At 45.6% G+C, this 17,587-nt stretch overlaps 1 protein-coding gene across 1 annotated transcript in view; it reads right to left on the minus strand.

The window, feature by feature from the left end:
* Positions 1-9,697: 9,697 nt before the first annotated feature.
* LOC137779312 (X-linked interleukin-1 receptor accessory protein-like 2) overlaps positions 9,698-17,587 on the minus strand; it is a gene marked incomplete at its 3' end in the record, with an annotated part of 242,124 nt that continues 234,234 nt past the window's right edge. Inside the window, exon 7 of the mRNA XM_068566951.1 lies at positions 9,698-9,772. Within this exon, the coding sequence (XP_068423052.1) occupies positions 9,698-9,772 (75 nt within the window). The remainder of the gene's footprint in view (positions 9,773-17,587) is intronic.

A 17,587-nucleotide genomic window follows, 5' to 3' on the forward strand; every position in this document is an offset into this window, starting at 1 on the left:
TTGCTAATTGTTTCCAGCTGTGTTCAATCACCTGCCCCTTCAAGCCTTCTGCCCCAGTGTGGGGTCGTACTGAGTTTGTCCTGATGGCGTCTGAGTTTTTGTGATTCTTGTTTTGTTTTTATTCCTGTTTTTGTTTCTTCTACCTTTTTTCCTCTCTGCTTGCTGAAATAAATATCCTCCTGCACCGTTGCTTTGACATTTGGGTCCTCTTTCTTACCCCACGCAGTGTAACAACGCTTACCTCTTTACACGTTCAGGAAGTCCAGTCGGGAAACTCCGGTTCTGGGAAGTGAAGCCAAAGCCTTCAAACTGCATTCTTTCAAAAGGCCATCAGGGGGCGACTCTTGGTTTGGTTTTGGTCTGATTGTATAGAAATCTATGAGAAATTGTAATTTATATCACTAATATCATTTGATGAACTGCACTGCTGCTGTTATCACTAGTTGCTCTGCTTGAGGTTTCTTTCTTTATTCCCCTGCAAACAGTTTAATTTGTGGACTTCTTCCTTTTCAGAGGCAGAGGTCCAAGAGTTATTGTGTTTTCCATTTGTGTACAAACCGGGGCGGCTAACATATTAGCAATCCCTAATGCAGTTTAATACAATATGACCATGGGATAAATCTGTTTAGAGACCAACAACACACACAGCTGACCACACACAGGTCACATTAACTGCAGGACTCTTGCATTACTCCACATTACATTGTCGCGTCGTACATAAAAACACGCTAACGCAGATTTATTGGGAGTCAGAGTTTCTCGTTCGCGGCAACGATGCGGGATGTGAGCTGCTCGCTGCACAAACATCACTGTGTGTGCGTCTAAGCAGAGGCCCTCAGTACCTGCCAGCCAACCCCGGGTAAATAATCACCTGCCACCACTGGAATGTGGACAGGAAAAAAAAAAAAGATGAATAAAAATGATATAGGGACGAGCAGATGGTTGTGGCCTTGAGGGCGTTCGACTGTGAGCTGAATAAAGAAGCGAGAATCAACGGGGGAAGTAAAATAAAGGATGGAGGACAGAAAAAAAAGGCAAGCGAGCCCATTGAGGTTCGGAGTGCTAATAGTTTTGGTCTCAGTGGGTGTGTGTTGGGGGTTTCATGACAGAACTGGGTGGCGGGTGACGGCTGACTGACAGCTGTTACCTCGAGGGGTCCCAAACCATCCGAGAGTGTTCCACTTCTCCGGCTCGGGGCCAAGCGGTTAACAAAGTAGACTAAAAGAAGGGAACTGCAAATTAAATTTGGTTTCCTGGGTTGTTTTGAGTCATCTGTCTGTTTGAACAGCTGGAGGCCTGCAAGTGACTGGACAATTTAGATTCTGCGCGTGGCTCCAGGCGCTTCGTATTATTGGAGCGTTCCCAGCTGGACAGCTTGCAGGTGTAGTGCGGACTGCAGAGAAACACTTCAAAGTTTTTGTTACAGGCTATTTAACCAGACATTGTAGGCGAGGGCTAAACTATCTGGGTTGGCTTTGTGAATATAAACACAGACGCTAGACAAATGGATTAGCTATGGAAGCTAACAAGCTAGCATACAGATCTCCTTCTGGGCGAGCTGCTAGCGAACTAAACTATCCAGGTTGGCTATCTGAATATAACACAGAATCTAGACAAGTGGATTAGCTATGGAAGCTAACAAGCTAGCATACAGATCTCCTTCTGGGCGAGCTGCTAGCTTACTAAACCATCTCGATGGCGATGTGAATATAAACACAGAAGCTAGACCAGTTGATTAGCTAGTGAAGCTAACAAGCTAGCATACAGATCTCCTTCTGGGCAAACTGCTAGCTTACTAAACTATCTGTGTGAACTTAATCCCTATTTACGATACGTTATTTACTTATGCGTCCTTAATAAGATAAAATAGGATGAAATAATCCTTTATTAGTCGCTCAGTGGGGAAATTACAGGATTACAGCAGCATTGCTCAGAAGTAAATTAAGATAAAAATCCAGTAATATAAATATACAGAACAGTAAGAAGAATATTAAATATACAGATGGAATAAAAATGTGTATAAAAGTACTTAAATGTAATGGCTATTGCACGTATTAGGTATTGCACCAAGCGTTATATTCATCTTGTTTATTATATGAATAAATACGAAGAGCGAAGTGAAACCGGAGTAAATGTGGCCAGTAAAGCTGATTCTAATTTCCTGTTTTGACAATTGATTTGAGAAAGTATCCCCGATGTACTGTTGTGTTGTCAAAACAATCTGCTAACAATCACACACCGTCCTTCTACAGACCAGAGCGTCACTGTTAGGAGACGCTACAGCTGTCAGCTCTGATCCAACGGTTGTGTTTACTCTCATAGACAGATGGTAGAAAGGATCCATGTAAAATGGAAAGTTTTATCTTAAAGCATGTGGAGGTTTCACCGCGATCCCTGAATATAAAAAAAAAGTTAAATTTAGCATGACCTTTTGTCTGAAAGGCCATCAGAATGAACCTTTTGTTATACGTCATTTTTCTCATTTTTAAACCGAACGACTCAGTTTTTTGACTGAAACTCCTTCCCAACAGACCAATACTTTGTTTTATTGTGATTTTTGTGGCAGATTCTGATTCTTTATGTCCTAATCTTTCCAAAAAGGTGTTTTATTGACGCTCTAGGAGGCTTTTCTGAGGAATCCGGCTCATATCATGCTGGATGTTCATAGTTACCATCAAAATATCTTTTAAAAGGGATTTTTTTGCAGATATACATTTTTTTCCCAAGACTTTGCTGAACAAATACATACAATAAACACAAGTATTGGAATCAATTTGGGGTTCCTACAACGACTCAAACACAGGTTGAAAAAAGGTCATGTCCACAGTTTTCAACGGTTTAAACCCCAAAATGCAATCATTTCCCCTGAACAGTACCTTTGAGGAAACCCGAGTTGAAGCAACTCCCAAGTCATTATTGCCCTTCAAAGTTGCGCACCAACGCGTCGCTCTGCCTCGAGGTCACGGAAACCTTTTCTCAGTCGTCCGCGACGAGCGGCGCTCTATTGTAACAGCGGAGCGAGTGTCAGAGACCTCTTGACCTCCATCACTCATCTTAAAGTAACAAACTATTCCACTTAAGATCCCTCTTTGGCTTCTCCCCCCTCTTGCTCTCGCTCCCACAGCTGTTCAATGTGTGAAAATGTTAAGAGCGGTAAAAAAATAGAAAGATAAAGTGCTGCCCTCAGAGACCAAACACACACACACACACACACACAATGAATCAAGTCACAGACAGAAGAAGCTTCACAGAGAATGTGTGCATGTTCAAGGTGTACAAAGACTGCTTTCATCTGCTTATCTTATCCTCTTTCTCTTTTTCTAACACACACTCGTTTCTACACAATTGTTGCTTTCGTCAAATTAACTGGAGGCCGGCTAGACATGTAATCCACGAGAAGAAGGAATTGGTAAACTCATTAAAATGTTACGAGGATTAAAAAACGATAGAAAGTTTTTTAAGCGTTTAAAAGTCCTGATCGTGAACGACTGCTTTCTCTGAATGAATAAATCTCTTTGTTTCAGTCGGCCTCGGGACGATCAGCTGGAGGTCTGAATTCACCCTCAGCCACGGAAAAGGAAAAGTCTCTGCATGATGGAAACTCTCCGGAGAAGTCGAGGATTATCAGGGGATTATAAAGAGGCTTCACACAAATATATCGCAATATTCTTTCTGCATTTATTTAAGGAAATGGTGGTTTGAAGCGTCTTTTTTCTCGTCTGCAGCCGAGCTTGAAGAACTTATGTAGTAGTTTGAAAGCAGGAAACACATTACCGTAAAAGTCGGGTTACAAGCCGCTGCGACCTTCGGTGGGTGTCCCCGCTAGAGTAAGCGAGCGCTGCTGCTAGCTACCCGCCGCTGCTAGCTATCCGCCGCTGCTAGCCCTCCGCTAGCTGCCCGTGTCCCCGCTGTCCGAGTCGGGCGTCGAGTCGGGGCTGGTCCCGCTACATTCGGTGGTTGTCAGGGAGCTAGCAGTGGGCTAACGGAGAGCTAGCAGCAGTGCTAGCAGGAGCACTAGCAGCAGTTCTAGCGGAGAGCCGGCAGCAGCGCTAGCTGGCTACACCGGGGAGCTAGCAGCTGCTTGTACCCCAATTTTTACAGTACTGGGCTTAAGAAGTACTTTCAAATTTTGATTTAACTCAAATGAGAAGACAACGTTCCTCATGAGGTCGAATGTATTCAGCTCTGTGGAGCTCGTGACCATTTAGACTCTGTTGCCACGACTTCATATGACTTTTCCATCTCTGTGATTCAGCAATTTAATGAAATAAACGTGACGATGAACTCGCGTGCATTAAATCTGATAAAACATCTTCACTAACTGTCACATATGAATGTTTGAACGAGTCATAGCAACATGTGTCGCACGCTGCATGGCGGAGACACAACCTCACACAGCCTCACGCACACTGCAGTCATTAATCATCTCTGACACACACACACACACACACACACACACACAAAGAGAGAGAGAGGGGGGGGGGGTTAGGTAGATTTTCAAAGGGGATTTCTACTTAATAAAAATCCAATTCTGGCTCCACAGGCTCCTTCTCCCACAGAGCGAGTGAGAGTTTGAAGAAGAGAGAGGCAGAGAGGAGAGACAGCGGGGGAAATAATTAGACAGTGATGGAGACACAGAGATCACAGTGTACCAAACAGCGGGACTCCTGTTTTTGTTAGGACAGCGGCTTTCTGGAAAAGCTCTTCCATTTGAAGAGCCTCGCGTCCACGCATGTGGTTTCCTCTCTTCAGACTCACTGGTTCACTATTTAAAGCCACGCTGAATTAATTATGAATAATAAACCCTTTGATTTTACGTCGAGGCTCTCGGTGGAGCATCCGGACCTGCATACCTTTCCCATCGATGGCCTTTGTTCTTTTGACCTTTGACCCGAGGATTTGTGCTCCATAAGTCACAGTAACATCTTCAAGGTTAAGAGAAACTCGATTTGGACTCAGATCCACCGTCAGAAACCACAGGCGTCGCTAAAAGTCAACCTCAAACGAAATCTTTAGGGTTTCGCTTGACCTTCGTTTGGAGTTAGCGTCGGCACCGACCTGTTTTGGGTTTTAAATTAAAGTTAACTCAAGAGATGCTAACAGAAAGCTAAAACAAGAGATGCTAACAAAAAGCTAACACAAGAGATGCTAACAGAAAGCTAAGACAAGAGATGCTAACAGAAAGCTAACACAAGAGATGCTAACAGAAAGCTAACACAAGAGATGCAAAGACAACGCAAACACAAGCGATGCTAACAGAAAGCTAAGACAAGCGATGCTAACAGAAAGCTAAAAGAAGAGGAAAATCATGAAAAAACAGATATGATTCTGATCTTTGGACCACAAAAGTGTGTTCACCCACATTTGTTGATATCCGTATAAACCTTTTGACTATTTGACCTTTTTTAAAGCAGATAAAATCAGCTGAGAATCAATTCTCGTTTACGATGATGACCTGGACTCAGGACACTCCGTGTTTGTGGCAGGATGTACGAACACCATATTGTTTTAATGTTTTATATATCACGCTGCCCCAAGACTTAACACGGCTTATTGAATTACTTCACTAACTAATCAGACAAACTCGCTCCAAAGCGTCCCCTCGTGATTCTATACAAATTAACGTTACGAATTAATGAACATTTACAGCCTCCAGGCGTCAAATTATTATGGAATGCATAATCCACTGCACCCTCAACCTTCTCCCAGCATGCCTTTCAATCAAAAGCGTAGCAGACTGTGCTTGTGTCAGACGTCAGGAGGTCCTGCATTATGTTTTGATGCTTTTATGTGAAGCACTTTGAATCGTCTTGTTCTTGAAATGTGCTCTACAAATACACTTGCACTTCGTCAGACACCTTCCTCACCTTCCTCACCCTCCTCTTGCTCTACTCCCCCCCCCCCCCACCCCTCCTATCGGTCCTTCCTTCCTAATCAAGGTCTTCGTCTGCCTCCTCACGGGACGACAACATGACAGCGGGGGTCCACAGAGGGAACAGAATCCATTTTTTATTCTGCTTTTTTGGTCGCGGATCGATCGTCCTCTCACCTGTAAGTATTCTCTCTGCTCTCAACTCTCACCTGTCCTCTGTCCTGTATCCTGTGTCCTGTATCCTCTGTCCTGTATCCTGTGTCCTATGTCCTCTCTCTACCAGGAGAGGCTTGTTGCACACGGCTGTGGGAGCAGACGCCCTGTGCTTTATGGTGTGTGTTGTGAGTGATGGAGACAGACACAGTGTGTGTTGACAGTGATGAAGAGGCAACGCAGACACTCCCACATTGCAATAGTCTTATTGTGTGTGTGTGTGTGTGAGTGTGTGTCCTTCCTCAACTCCTAGGTCCCTTTCATCATTTGCCCTGACTTATTCCTTCCCAGTTTCTTCTACTCTTCTCCCAAAACAAGTCAGTTTATTTTGTGTAGCCCAAAATCACAAATACAACATCAGCATCTGAGGGCTTTACAATCTGTACACTTTACCAAATTAATTACAATACTTGTGTTTATTGTATGTATTTGTTCAGCAAAGTCTTGGGAAAAAAATGTATATCTGCAAAAACAAAATCAGACACCTTTTTTCGAAAGATTAGGAGCTAAAGAATCAGAATCTGCAACAAAAACCACAACAGAACAAAGTCTTGTCCTGTTAGAAAGAGTTTCAGTCAAAAAACTGTGTCGTTCGGTTCAGAAATGGAAAAAAAACAACGTATTTTATGCCAAAAGATTGTCTAAATGGGGCATGCTGGGACTTAAAATTGTTTCCAAAAGGTTAAGCACCAATTATTAACCGGGCAAATAAAAAAACATCCAAATTAAAGGATTGATATGCGGTTGGTGTTATTATTTTGCAGATCCTTTGACACCATGCATCCTCATCCGCTGCATCACCGGCTAACAAACTGCAGTATGAAGACCTCCGCTGCCCCTCCCACCTCCACCTCCCACCTCCACCTCCCACCTCACCCCTCCCCTCCTCCCTCCTCCCCCCGTGACAGTTTGAAAGGGAATAATGACGCCACGCATCACCACTTCAAGACACCTGAATGACGGGGGGCCGAATGAGCCCAGAGAGGAAGACAAAAGGCTCGAAAAGATACGGCGAGCGGCGGCGGGATGGACAGGCGGACGGGGAAAAGAGAGATAGAGGCCGACGCCTCGCGGGGACGAGGGAGACGGACGGGGGAGAGATAAACGAGATGGGGGAGGACGGGAGACGAGAGAATAGAGCAGGAGACGCCTTATCTCTCAGCCTGCCCCTCACAGCCTCAGTGTGTGTGTGTGTGTGTGTGTGTGTGTGTGTGTGTGTGTGTGTGTGTGCTGCAACTACTGAATATTTCCTCCATCAATCAATCTATAAGTTGTGCGTCTCCGGTCTGGTGTCAGCTGGTGACGGAGGTCAGAGTGTGTTCAGGTGTTCTTCAGGTTGAGTCGACGTCCTGATGAAGCAGAACTTTTATCTGATCGACGACGAAGAGAGAAGTTATCGTCAAACAGCTGATTGATTGATCAGGTGATGAATACGTCTGGAGGAAGAGGAAGAGTCTGGAGGAAGAGGAAGAGTCTGGAGGAAGAGTCTGTAACCGTTTTCTCCTGAAGCTTTTAACTCAGCGACGTAACTGATGATTAAATACTCTCTCTCGTACACACGCACACACACACACACACACACACACACACACACACACACACACACACACACGGTGTACACTGTTGTTTAAAGTGGACAGTGTTGTGTTCGTGATACACACACAGACACACTTCTTCCAGGAACATGCACACATCCTGGAGCAGCGTTCCTCTTTCCTCTTCCTCTTTCCTCTTCCTCTTCCTCTTTCCTTTTCCTCCGTCGTCTGGAAGGAAATGTTAAAACTCAAATCGTGAATCGATCTTTAATTAAAGCTCTTCTTGTCGCTCTGTTGCCGGCAGCTCACGTCACGGGAACAACAATGAGATTAATGAATCGTGTTCACGACCCACAGCGATATAGAAGAATGGAGGAAGAGGAGGAGAGGAAGAGGAGGAAGAGGAGAGAAAGAGGAGGAGAGAAAGAGGAGGAAGAGGAGAGGAAGAGGAGGAAGAAGAAGAGAGGAAGAGGAAGAGGAGGAGAGAAAGAGGAGGAAGAAGAAGAAGAGAGAAAGAGGAAGAGGAGGAAGAAGAAGAGAGAAAGAGGAAAGGAACAACTAGAAGAACAGTTAGAGGAGAACTAGAAGACAACTAAGGGATGATGAAGAGAAGACAGAAGAAGAAGAAGAAGAAGAAGAAGAAGAAGAAGAAGAAGAAGAAGAAGAGAGTTGGAGTGAACAACATAACTGTGGTTGCTGCTGTAAATCTCCCTCAGGTTAAAACAAGATGATAATTAAAAAATGTACCGCAGGGTCACACTGTGACGGTGTGTGTGTGTGTGTGTGTGTGTGTGTGTTTGTGTCGACATATTGTGTGTGTGTGTGTGTGTGTGTGCCCATTAAAAGGTGTCCCCGCTGCAATCAGTGTACAGAGGCCTCAGGGTCTGTTTGTTACTACATCAATCTGGAGTTAATGGAAACACACGCAGCACACAAACACACACGTAGCGCACACGCAACCCAACACAGCTCCGCCTACAGTGCTAACATTGTCAGAGCAAGCGCTGAACAGCGGGACACACACACACACACACAGACACCCACACACAGACACACACACACACACAGACACACACACACACACAGCTGGCGAGGCAGCCAACCAGGCCTACAGCAGAACACAACACACACTCACACACACGAGCAAATCCCAGTCAGATCTCTTCATTTTTTATTTATTCTTATCAAACCTTTTGCGTCATTTAAAAAATATCTAGAGACACATTTTTTTGCTCTCTTTGCTGTTGAAACGTTCCTTCGTGCTCACGGTCTTATAAAGACATTTTTGAGCTGCCAATCCAAACTTACTTCACTCTTCATCTGAAAAAATGTCACGTGAAATGTCAGCGTTTTGACTATCGGGCCGTTCTCATCAGCAGATAAGGCGGCGCAGCAGCGAGTCCTGTTGGTATTTCTCTGGCTTCTTTTTTGGTAGCTTTGACTCGCTGTTCTGACCAGTGTAGTGAGCGTGCAGGACTGTGTCCACACTGAAGAGATGGAAGAAAAAGGGCGCGGCTACGTTAGCCCAAGCTACCAGCACATAGCCTCACTAGCTAACATAAACTGACCCGGTCACGTTCCTGTAGCTAGCAGCACATAGCCTCACTAGCTAACATAAACTGACCCGGTCACGTTCCTGTAGCTAGCAGCACATAGCCTCACTAGCTAACATAAACTGACCCGGTCACGTTCCTGTAGCTAGCAGCACATAGCCTCACTAGCTAACATAAACTGACCCGGTCACGTTCCTGTAGTTAGCAGCACATAGCCTCACTAGCTAACCTAAACTGACCCGGTCACGTTCCTGTAGCTAGCAGCACATAGCCTCACTAGCTAACCTAAACTGACCCGGTCACGTTCCTGTAGTTAGCAGCACATAGCCTCACTAGCTAACCTAAACTGACTTTACATGTAATCTACTCGCACAAACAACTCTTTTGTGAACGCGGCATAAGAACCAGGACCTGAAGAGTTCCCATTTCAACCTCAGAATGAATGAAGAGAGAGAGAGAGAGAGAGAGAGAGAGAGAGAGAGAGAGAGAGAGAGAGAGAGAGAGAGGAGCTGGTTGGTCCTTACCAGGCGTGACTTCTATCACGGTGTCTTGTCTCTGCGGGGGGAAAAGGACCTTGGGAGGCTGAGTGGTCTGCAGAGCTGCGAGAGAGACGGAGAGAGAAACACATTACAGGGTTGTTGTATGGGATCTTATATCTAAACGAAAGCAAAGAAGAAAACTCCATTCACACACATTCATCATCCAACTTTCAATATGTATTCAATATATATACTTGAGATGAAAAGTGAGAACTCTGGCTGCGGAAAGTTAAAGATACACAACATTTAGTAAAGGAAAATAATACAAAAAGTCTCATCACTTAGAGAGCATTTAAACCAGGAAAAGAAAACACTTCACGTGAGAGCGTTTTTGTACTGATGACGTCGTCCGAAGAAGTGGGCCGAGGACAGCGTGAACGTGTAATACGGGAGGTCTGAACGTGTAATACGGGAGGTCTGAACGTGTAATACGGGAGGTCTGAGATTCGGGTTATCCGAGAAAGAAAAACAAACAGTTGCAGTGTGGCTGTAAATCTCCACAGCTCATCATCTCATCAGTAACACCGGGCGAGAGAGCCGGCCTCGCGGTATCACAGAGCCAGACGTAAAGAGTCTGCAGCGCGTTGACTCTCACGCCTCAGGTCAGAGCCCCCGGCTCGTCCGGCCTCATCATTTCTTTTTTGTCTCTTGCAGACAAACAGGTCGACTGAACTCCGACGGCCATCAGACGGAGACACCTTCTGCTGCTTCCCCCCGAAGCGCCAATCTCCATCTCACCTCGCCGGCTTCTGAACACCGATGCGCTCGGCGGTCCAACACCTTTTCCCCTCGCCGCCTCCGACTCTCTGATACTCCTCTGAAGTGTTTCAGTCTCCCCATTCTTCTCCGAAAGGCTGAGTTGTTATATGTCTATATATCTCTCATGCAATGTGTTGCGTCTCTTAGATTAAAAGTTGGAATAAACTAAGCCCAATGTCGATTGCCTGGTTGAAAACTTTGATCCATCCAGGTTGAAACAACTCAACGTCTGCACATCATGTTCCACCAATAAATCATCTCCAGGTATTCATGGTTCCCAGATGGTGGATCCTCAGGACTCTGGGGATTCCCAGACCTCTCGCCTCTCGTCTTTGTGGTTTTTGAGCAACTTGACAACTATCCAATGGACCGCCATGAGCTGTAGCAGAGACGTTCACTTTCCCTTCAGGATGAGTTGAAAATCTGAGGAGCCTATACCTTTTCTTTAAGAGCCTCCATTGTTTGTCCAGAACGTACACTCGCCCTCTCAGAGTCGCCTCATGCACAAACATGGCTGCCAGTTGCACCTCACAGGACGCTGACCGGTCCTGACACCAGGTGGTCAGGACACAAACGCACTACTACTCCAATTCTGACACGGCGGTTCTTGGCGTGATCATGCAACCCTTGCATAGAGTTGAAAGAACCTCGCTTAGTTCTGACTTGGACTTGTAGGATCACACGGCGGTGAGACTGGTGTCACTCTCATGGAAACAGTTTCCAGCAGCAGCGAGCTCAATAAAGTTCTGATAAACTCGCTGCGAGCTAAACATCCCGAGCGCCAACCAGCGAGGTGACGCAGTTCGTGAGTAGAGGACCTTCTTTCACTTACAAAGGACAGAATATTTAGTCTCCTTTAGACTCTGTTTTGGTCTCCGCCAACTCCTGTGGGACGCATCTGTCTCTTTTAGCTCAATTCTCTGCCATGTTCACCAGCTGAACGCCAGATATTTCCCCTCAGGGGTTGGCGGAGACAACAAACATCCCTACCGGGGAGTCCATCCTGGACTGGCATCCATCGGGTCGACACGAACGCGACTCCAAATGAATGCAAATGTGGAAGTACACGAACGTTAGCGTGCGCGACGGCATCAGAAGTGAGGGAGCAGAACTCTTTCATTGCTCGGATTATTTTTCCTCTCCGTCTCCCACCTTGTACCCCGGTAACCCCGTCAGCACCTCCATCACGCCATGCCTCTCTCCACCGTATCTCCGATAAGACTGATGGTTTCATTTGCATTCTGAAAGCACCGCTGCTCTCTTTTAAGATTAATGAGACAACCCTTCACCTAGACCTGCCCCTCTCCGGGTCTGTCCTCTATTCCCCCCCTAACACCACTTCCTTTCCTTTCGCTTTGCCACTTTCTCTCGCACCATTGTCAGGTATGATGGGCCTTTTGTTGTGAATAGTACAAAGATGTACACATACAGTGTAATGTGTCTTTTACTTTCCAGTCAAAGCTTTTCATTGTGGTTTTAAGCTTAGCAGAACATACCGCGTGGTTTTCTTTTTCACGACTGGTTTTTTTGTTGTTGGACGCTCTCAAGATGCGCTCGCCTGCACCTGCATTGCATTCTGGGGGACGCATTGTGCACTCGTCTGCGTGGCGGTGAGGAGGAGGCACAGTCGGAGCCGTGTCGTCGTGATTAAGCGGCGCTGCAGTGCGTCTCCTTGCGTTCGTCCCGTGTCTTTACCAGGTAAAGATCCGACTTTAGCAAGTCTGCATCACTGTTCATGTTCAAACTTTTTTTTTGATGTACAGAAATCTTTTTAATAAAAACCTGAATTTCAAAAAGATCTTTGGTGAATAGATGATAATGGTACGGATGCACACAGCCTCACAAAGACACACACACACACACATTTTCAATCTATGAACTTCTCATAACGCTCGCTTGTCTAGAAAATAATAAATGCCAGCTGGCGTGGACATCTGAGTGCACGTCTACGTCATCATGTGACGGAGAAACCGCCATCAAGTCAAAGGCAGTGAGCCAAAATTCAGCCGTCAAAGAAAAGAAACGCCATGAAGACCTCCGGTCCAGACCGTGCAGAGACAACCATTACATGCACAAAGTTTGGAATCAGCGACCTCGGCGTCAGGGGTTTCTTTGGAGACCAGGAACTGTAAAAAAGGACATTGCAGAAGCCAGACGTGCACACACTACACATCCTCTACGCGTCAGAGCAGAGGACGAAGGCCACTCCCGCATGTGATCCACATCCCAATTGCGTAAACTGAGCAGAAGAAGTAACGACCAAGAACTCGTCACCGAGACAGCGGCCGTGCCGCCTCACGTGCTCTTTGGGGTTCAAATGAGATTTGACCTTTTTTCCCAGTCGCGTGGCGTCCGGCACATTAAGGCAGACGGAGCAGTAAGTACTCGCCAGACCTTGGGACGGAGCTGTCCAAAGACAGGGGGGATAAATCGAGTCTTCCTGGAGAGCTTAGAGGGGCGTGAGCGTCGTCATCAGATATAAACTTATATGAGCCAGAGGAAGTTCAAGAAGTCCTTTGAGTGACTTTTTCTGTGGTTTAAGAACACGGCGCTGCTATCAGAATCGTCCCCATCTGATAATTTTCGGCTCCCCGGGTGCTGCGAAGTAGATTAAAACAAACAGCGTCCGACTCTTTATCTCCTCAGATGGAACGAGCACGCTTTGCGTGTCTGACCCCACGTGACCTTTTTGGTATATTTCCATTCTGAAGTCTCACGACAGTAAGATTTAACAACTTTTTCCTATCTCAAAAGAATGGAAGAGGACATTTGTTAACATTTAAAACAATATTCATAATGACGCCCGTTTGATTCTTTATGATGTTAACGAGTCCGGCTGTGCGGTCTTTTATCGTGTGTGCTTACAAATGCAACGACCTTCTTGAGGATCACTTCATTTTGAGCTTTTTGTTGCTTTGTGTCCAATGAAATTACCAAACACTTCTCATCTCCTCTGACCTCTGGGACAGTTGACTTCATTTTGTGTTTCATTTAGATGTCGTTTGAGGGCATGAGCGCTGTGCACGAAGCTGAAAACTGGTCAGAAATGGTTCAAAATGACAGAAAAAACAATCTTTGAAATGAAGATATGTTTCTTTGTTTGCATCTTTGAGGTCTAGCAAATGTGTTGCAGGATTTTTTAATCCCCAGAGAATATTTGCAAAAGCCAAAAGTTGCATGATTTACCTCAATGTTAGCCAACAAACTTTTCTTTCCTGCATTTTGCGGGTACATTGCTCAAAGTATTGCTCTTTATACCACTACTGTACCCCAGAGAGTACCTTTAAAGGGACAGTGAACATATTAGCTTTGGTCTTGACTGGTGTGGTGTTACTCGTAGCATATGGTGCTAGCTACCTGCTGCCTTTTAACTTTATGTGTCATTAAGTTGTAAGACCTCTCTTTGGAAAGACCTAAAGAACCAGAATCTGCAAGAAAAATCCCATTAAAACAAAAGCTTGGCCTGTTTACGAAGGATTTTAGTCAAAAAAACTGTCGTTTGCTCCAAAAATTGAAAAGTTATAACTTTTATACCTAAACCTGCTCGGATTGGGGCATGCTGGGTATTAAAATTTGCCGTGTTAAAAAGAAAAAAGTCTGAAAAGTCAAAGGAGCCATTTGATTTTTCAGGTACTAATAACCAACCCAGAAGAATCTATCATACCTCATTATAAAAAAGCAGTATTTCCCTTTTCACAATGAAATGGAGGGAAAACACAACTTGCAGAAGAAGGAGTATAAATTAGCATTAAAATGCTCGTGGGAAAAGAAAAATCAATTGAGGCACACAAACCTTAACATTAATATTTGAATAAACAGACATTTTAAACTCGGACTAAACAACACCGGCTGCCCTCGTGTTCCCAAACAACAAAGAACAAGAGTGAAAACATTGCTCATGGTGCATAATCAGATGTATTGTATTCTGGTATCACATTGATTTGACCTTTCGGAGCAGAGAAGCGGGAGACATTCACGTTCAGTCCTCGTACATTTGGACTCGTGTGTCACTTCCTTTCCACAGGGAGACTCATGCATTCCTGTCAGGACACACTTCCCTGTGTTTCCTGCGTGTGTTTCCCTGCAGACGGGTCACTCTGATGCAGGAATCCTGAAGGGAAATCAAAATAATTCCTCTGGTTTTTCGGAGGCGACTCTCCAGAGACAGAACCCGGCTAACGAATACTGAGCGAACGCTGACGTTTAACAGATAAATAAACGAGAGATTTTATCAACCAGCCGAAAAATATCACCCGGCCGCTGCCTTCGCTGTCCTCGTACGTCTGTCATCCCTCTCCTCATCCTCCCATCCGCTATCGTCTCATCGCTTCATTTCATTTTCTGTCGTTTTTTTTTTTTTTTTAAACTTGTTTTTCTGTCTTTGTAGCAGGACCTTGAAGGCAGCGCAGCCGGTAAAATATAAGTAACTTTACACCCAGCGCTCTGTCACGAGAATGTGCGCTTTCTTTTCTGTCTGTGTGTGTGTCTGTGTGTGTGTGTGTGTGTGCATCTTCTTCTTGACAAGTGTGAGTTTTTGTATTTGTGTATTTGTGAATCATTCATGCTCTTTAAAGGGATGATGGGGAGGTAACGTGTCATTAAAATCAAACACTGTCAGAAGTGTGAGTCTGTGTGTGTGTGTGTGTGTGTGTGTGTGTGTGTGTGTGTTTTGAGTGGGCTTGCACATGTGCTTTGAGCTCTGGAATGAATGCAAGCTAACATAATTTACCCACAGATATGCAAATGTACTCGTGTGTGTGTGTGTGTGTGTGTGTGTGTGTGTGTGTGTGTGTGTGTGTGTGTGTGTGTGTGAACATGAGTGTGTACACAAGTGCACCTTTCCATGCGAGTGTGTGAATGCATGTTTTAATCTGTAATCTGTGTGTGTGTGTCTGTGTGTGTATACACACATGTCAAGTACGCATATTCATCCTCAGTCAGAGGAACTGGAGCTGTGAGTCAGCTGACTCGAGCCGTCTCCCTTCATGAATGACGTGTTGTACGTCAGGAGGACGTCTTCGCCTCGTCTTCGTTTGCTCGATGAGAACACGGACAAAATGAAAAGTCAGCGGTGTGTTCGAGTAGATCATCTGCTCTCGAGTGGTAAACACGAGCAGCAGCCAGGGAACAGTAGAGAAGATGAGGCCTTGACATCTGTAACTCGTACTGAAGAATTGTAGAAAATAACCAGGAGAAAACATGCGAAACTGATTAACACCAGGAGGCCCTAAAATAGAGCCCTGTGGGACCCCACATGTAATAACAGGACGTGCCACCATTGGCGAGCGGCAGCTTGACGAACTCACAACGTTTAGCAGCGTTGAAGTGCCTCTTCAACAGCTATTGGCAGCCGGGCGGCTGGTTATTAATGTTCGTTTGATTTCCATCCCCACCTGTATCCAGCTAAGACCCGCCCTCCTCTGGATCTGATTGGCTCGTTCTTCTGGCCTTTGTGAAGTTTGTAGCTGCTGAACAAGATCGGTGTATTGTTGGCAAGCTTTTCAGATCTCCACTTAGACGTGGACGCAAGATTCTCATTGTGGGAGAGAAATTCTTCATATTTGTTTGAAATATTTCTTTGCATGCACATTGTCTGGACGCAATACAACTTCAGATCGGTTGGAGGTTGACTCAACGCTCTCGTATAAACCGGCCTGTAGTCGCGTGTCGAAGGCTTTCTGCAAAGCAGACAATCACCAACGCCGGCATAAACTGTGAGGACTGACCTTTCAGTGACGGAAGGTTGTCATTGGCTTTGGACTTATTGTGTTGATAAAAGGTCAAATGTCACGGATGCTGTGCAGTTGATGTCGTTACTCGTTGACGAACTCTCAGTGAGAGTCTTTCTGATCGGCTGTCGCATCCTGATTCCTCTGCTGGTAACAAGTCCATCAGATATAAAACTACAATCGTGACCTGATGTCACATGCGGAGCTTCAGATTCGGGTTCGCAACTTCCTGCTGAGCCTGGATCTCCTGATCCGCTCCTGACGTACGAGCGTTGAGCTTTAGCGCCGGCTAACTACCAGTTAGAGGACGGGGGCCGATCACAGACCGCTTCATTTCATGTGTCCGGCCAAAAAGAAACACCAAAATCCAGTTTAACAGCTCCTAAACAAATCTATCAAAGCTTATAGAACTCAAGTCTGGTGCTCCCCTTCAGTCCATTCGGTGTTTAGTCTTCGTACCCAAGGAATAGATCCAGATTGCCTCCTTAATTACTGCAACTGTACCCAACAAAGGTGATGAATAACTGGAAGGGAACACACTTGTTTGCCAGCTGGTTTCCTTCCAGATCTCGAGACCTTTCTGTGGCCTTCCACTGAGGAGGAGTGACCGCTTGTTTTGAAGGCAATTTGTAACTTGTAGATTTGGCACAGTAGAAATACGGATGCCTCTTAATGATGCCTGTCTTCCAAAACACTGCAAAAAAAATCTAAAATACCAAATGGAGCCCCTGAGAAGCAGAGCGCCGCGTCAGAGCCGAGATGATGCAAGTCGGACTGCATAGTAATGACCCGACGAGGATCTGGTGTCGTTTGAAATATGCAACGGCAACTTCTGACGCAACAATGAGTCTTTGGAGAGCCGGAGCCCGAGGAGGAAAACACACACTGTGTGTGTGTGTGTGTGTGTGTGTGTGAGTGTGTGTGTGTGTTTGAGATCAATGGGTCTTAATGTGAGCCTGGTGCAAGTGAGGGAAACATTAAACCAAAGTACATCTCCTTCTTTTTCTTTCTCTCTCTCTCTCACACTCACACACACACACACACACACACACACACACACACACACACACACACACACACACACACACACACACACACAGAGGCCTGTGCATTGTAGATCATTATCACCGAGGCCATCTGCTCCGGAGCGACGCCACACTGGAGGGACGCCCTGGCGGAGGAAACAAGCGCTCTCCCTTAACTCTGCACATTGAGCTGAGTGATTGAAGACATGAATTAAAAATGAAGGGCTCTGCAGGGAGGAGGGGGGGGCGGGGGGGGCTTTTTGCAGAGGAAGGAGAACAACAGTTGATGAGCCCGGATGTGACAGGTAGCAGGCGAGCACATTGAAAAGGCGAAAGCGCACAGACCGGCACTTTAAAAGAAA

Source organism: Clinocottus analis, unplaced genomic scaffold (genome assembly GCF_023055335.1).
Source record: "Clinocottus analis isolate CAN_PGR_092001 unplaced genomic scaffold, fCliAna1.0.p SCAF_71, whole genome shotgun sequence".
Lineage (NCBI taxonomy): Eukaryota > Metazoa > Chordata > Actinopteri > Perciformes > Cottidae > Clinocottus > Clinocottus analis.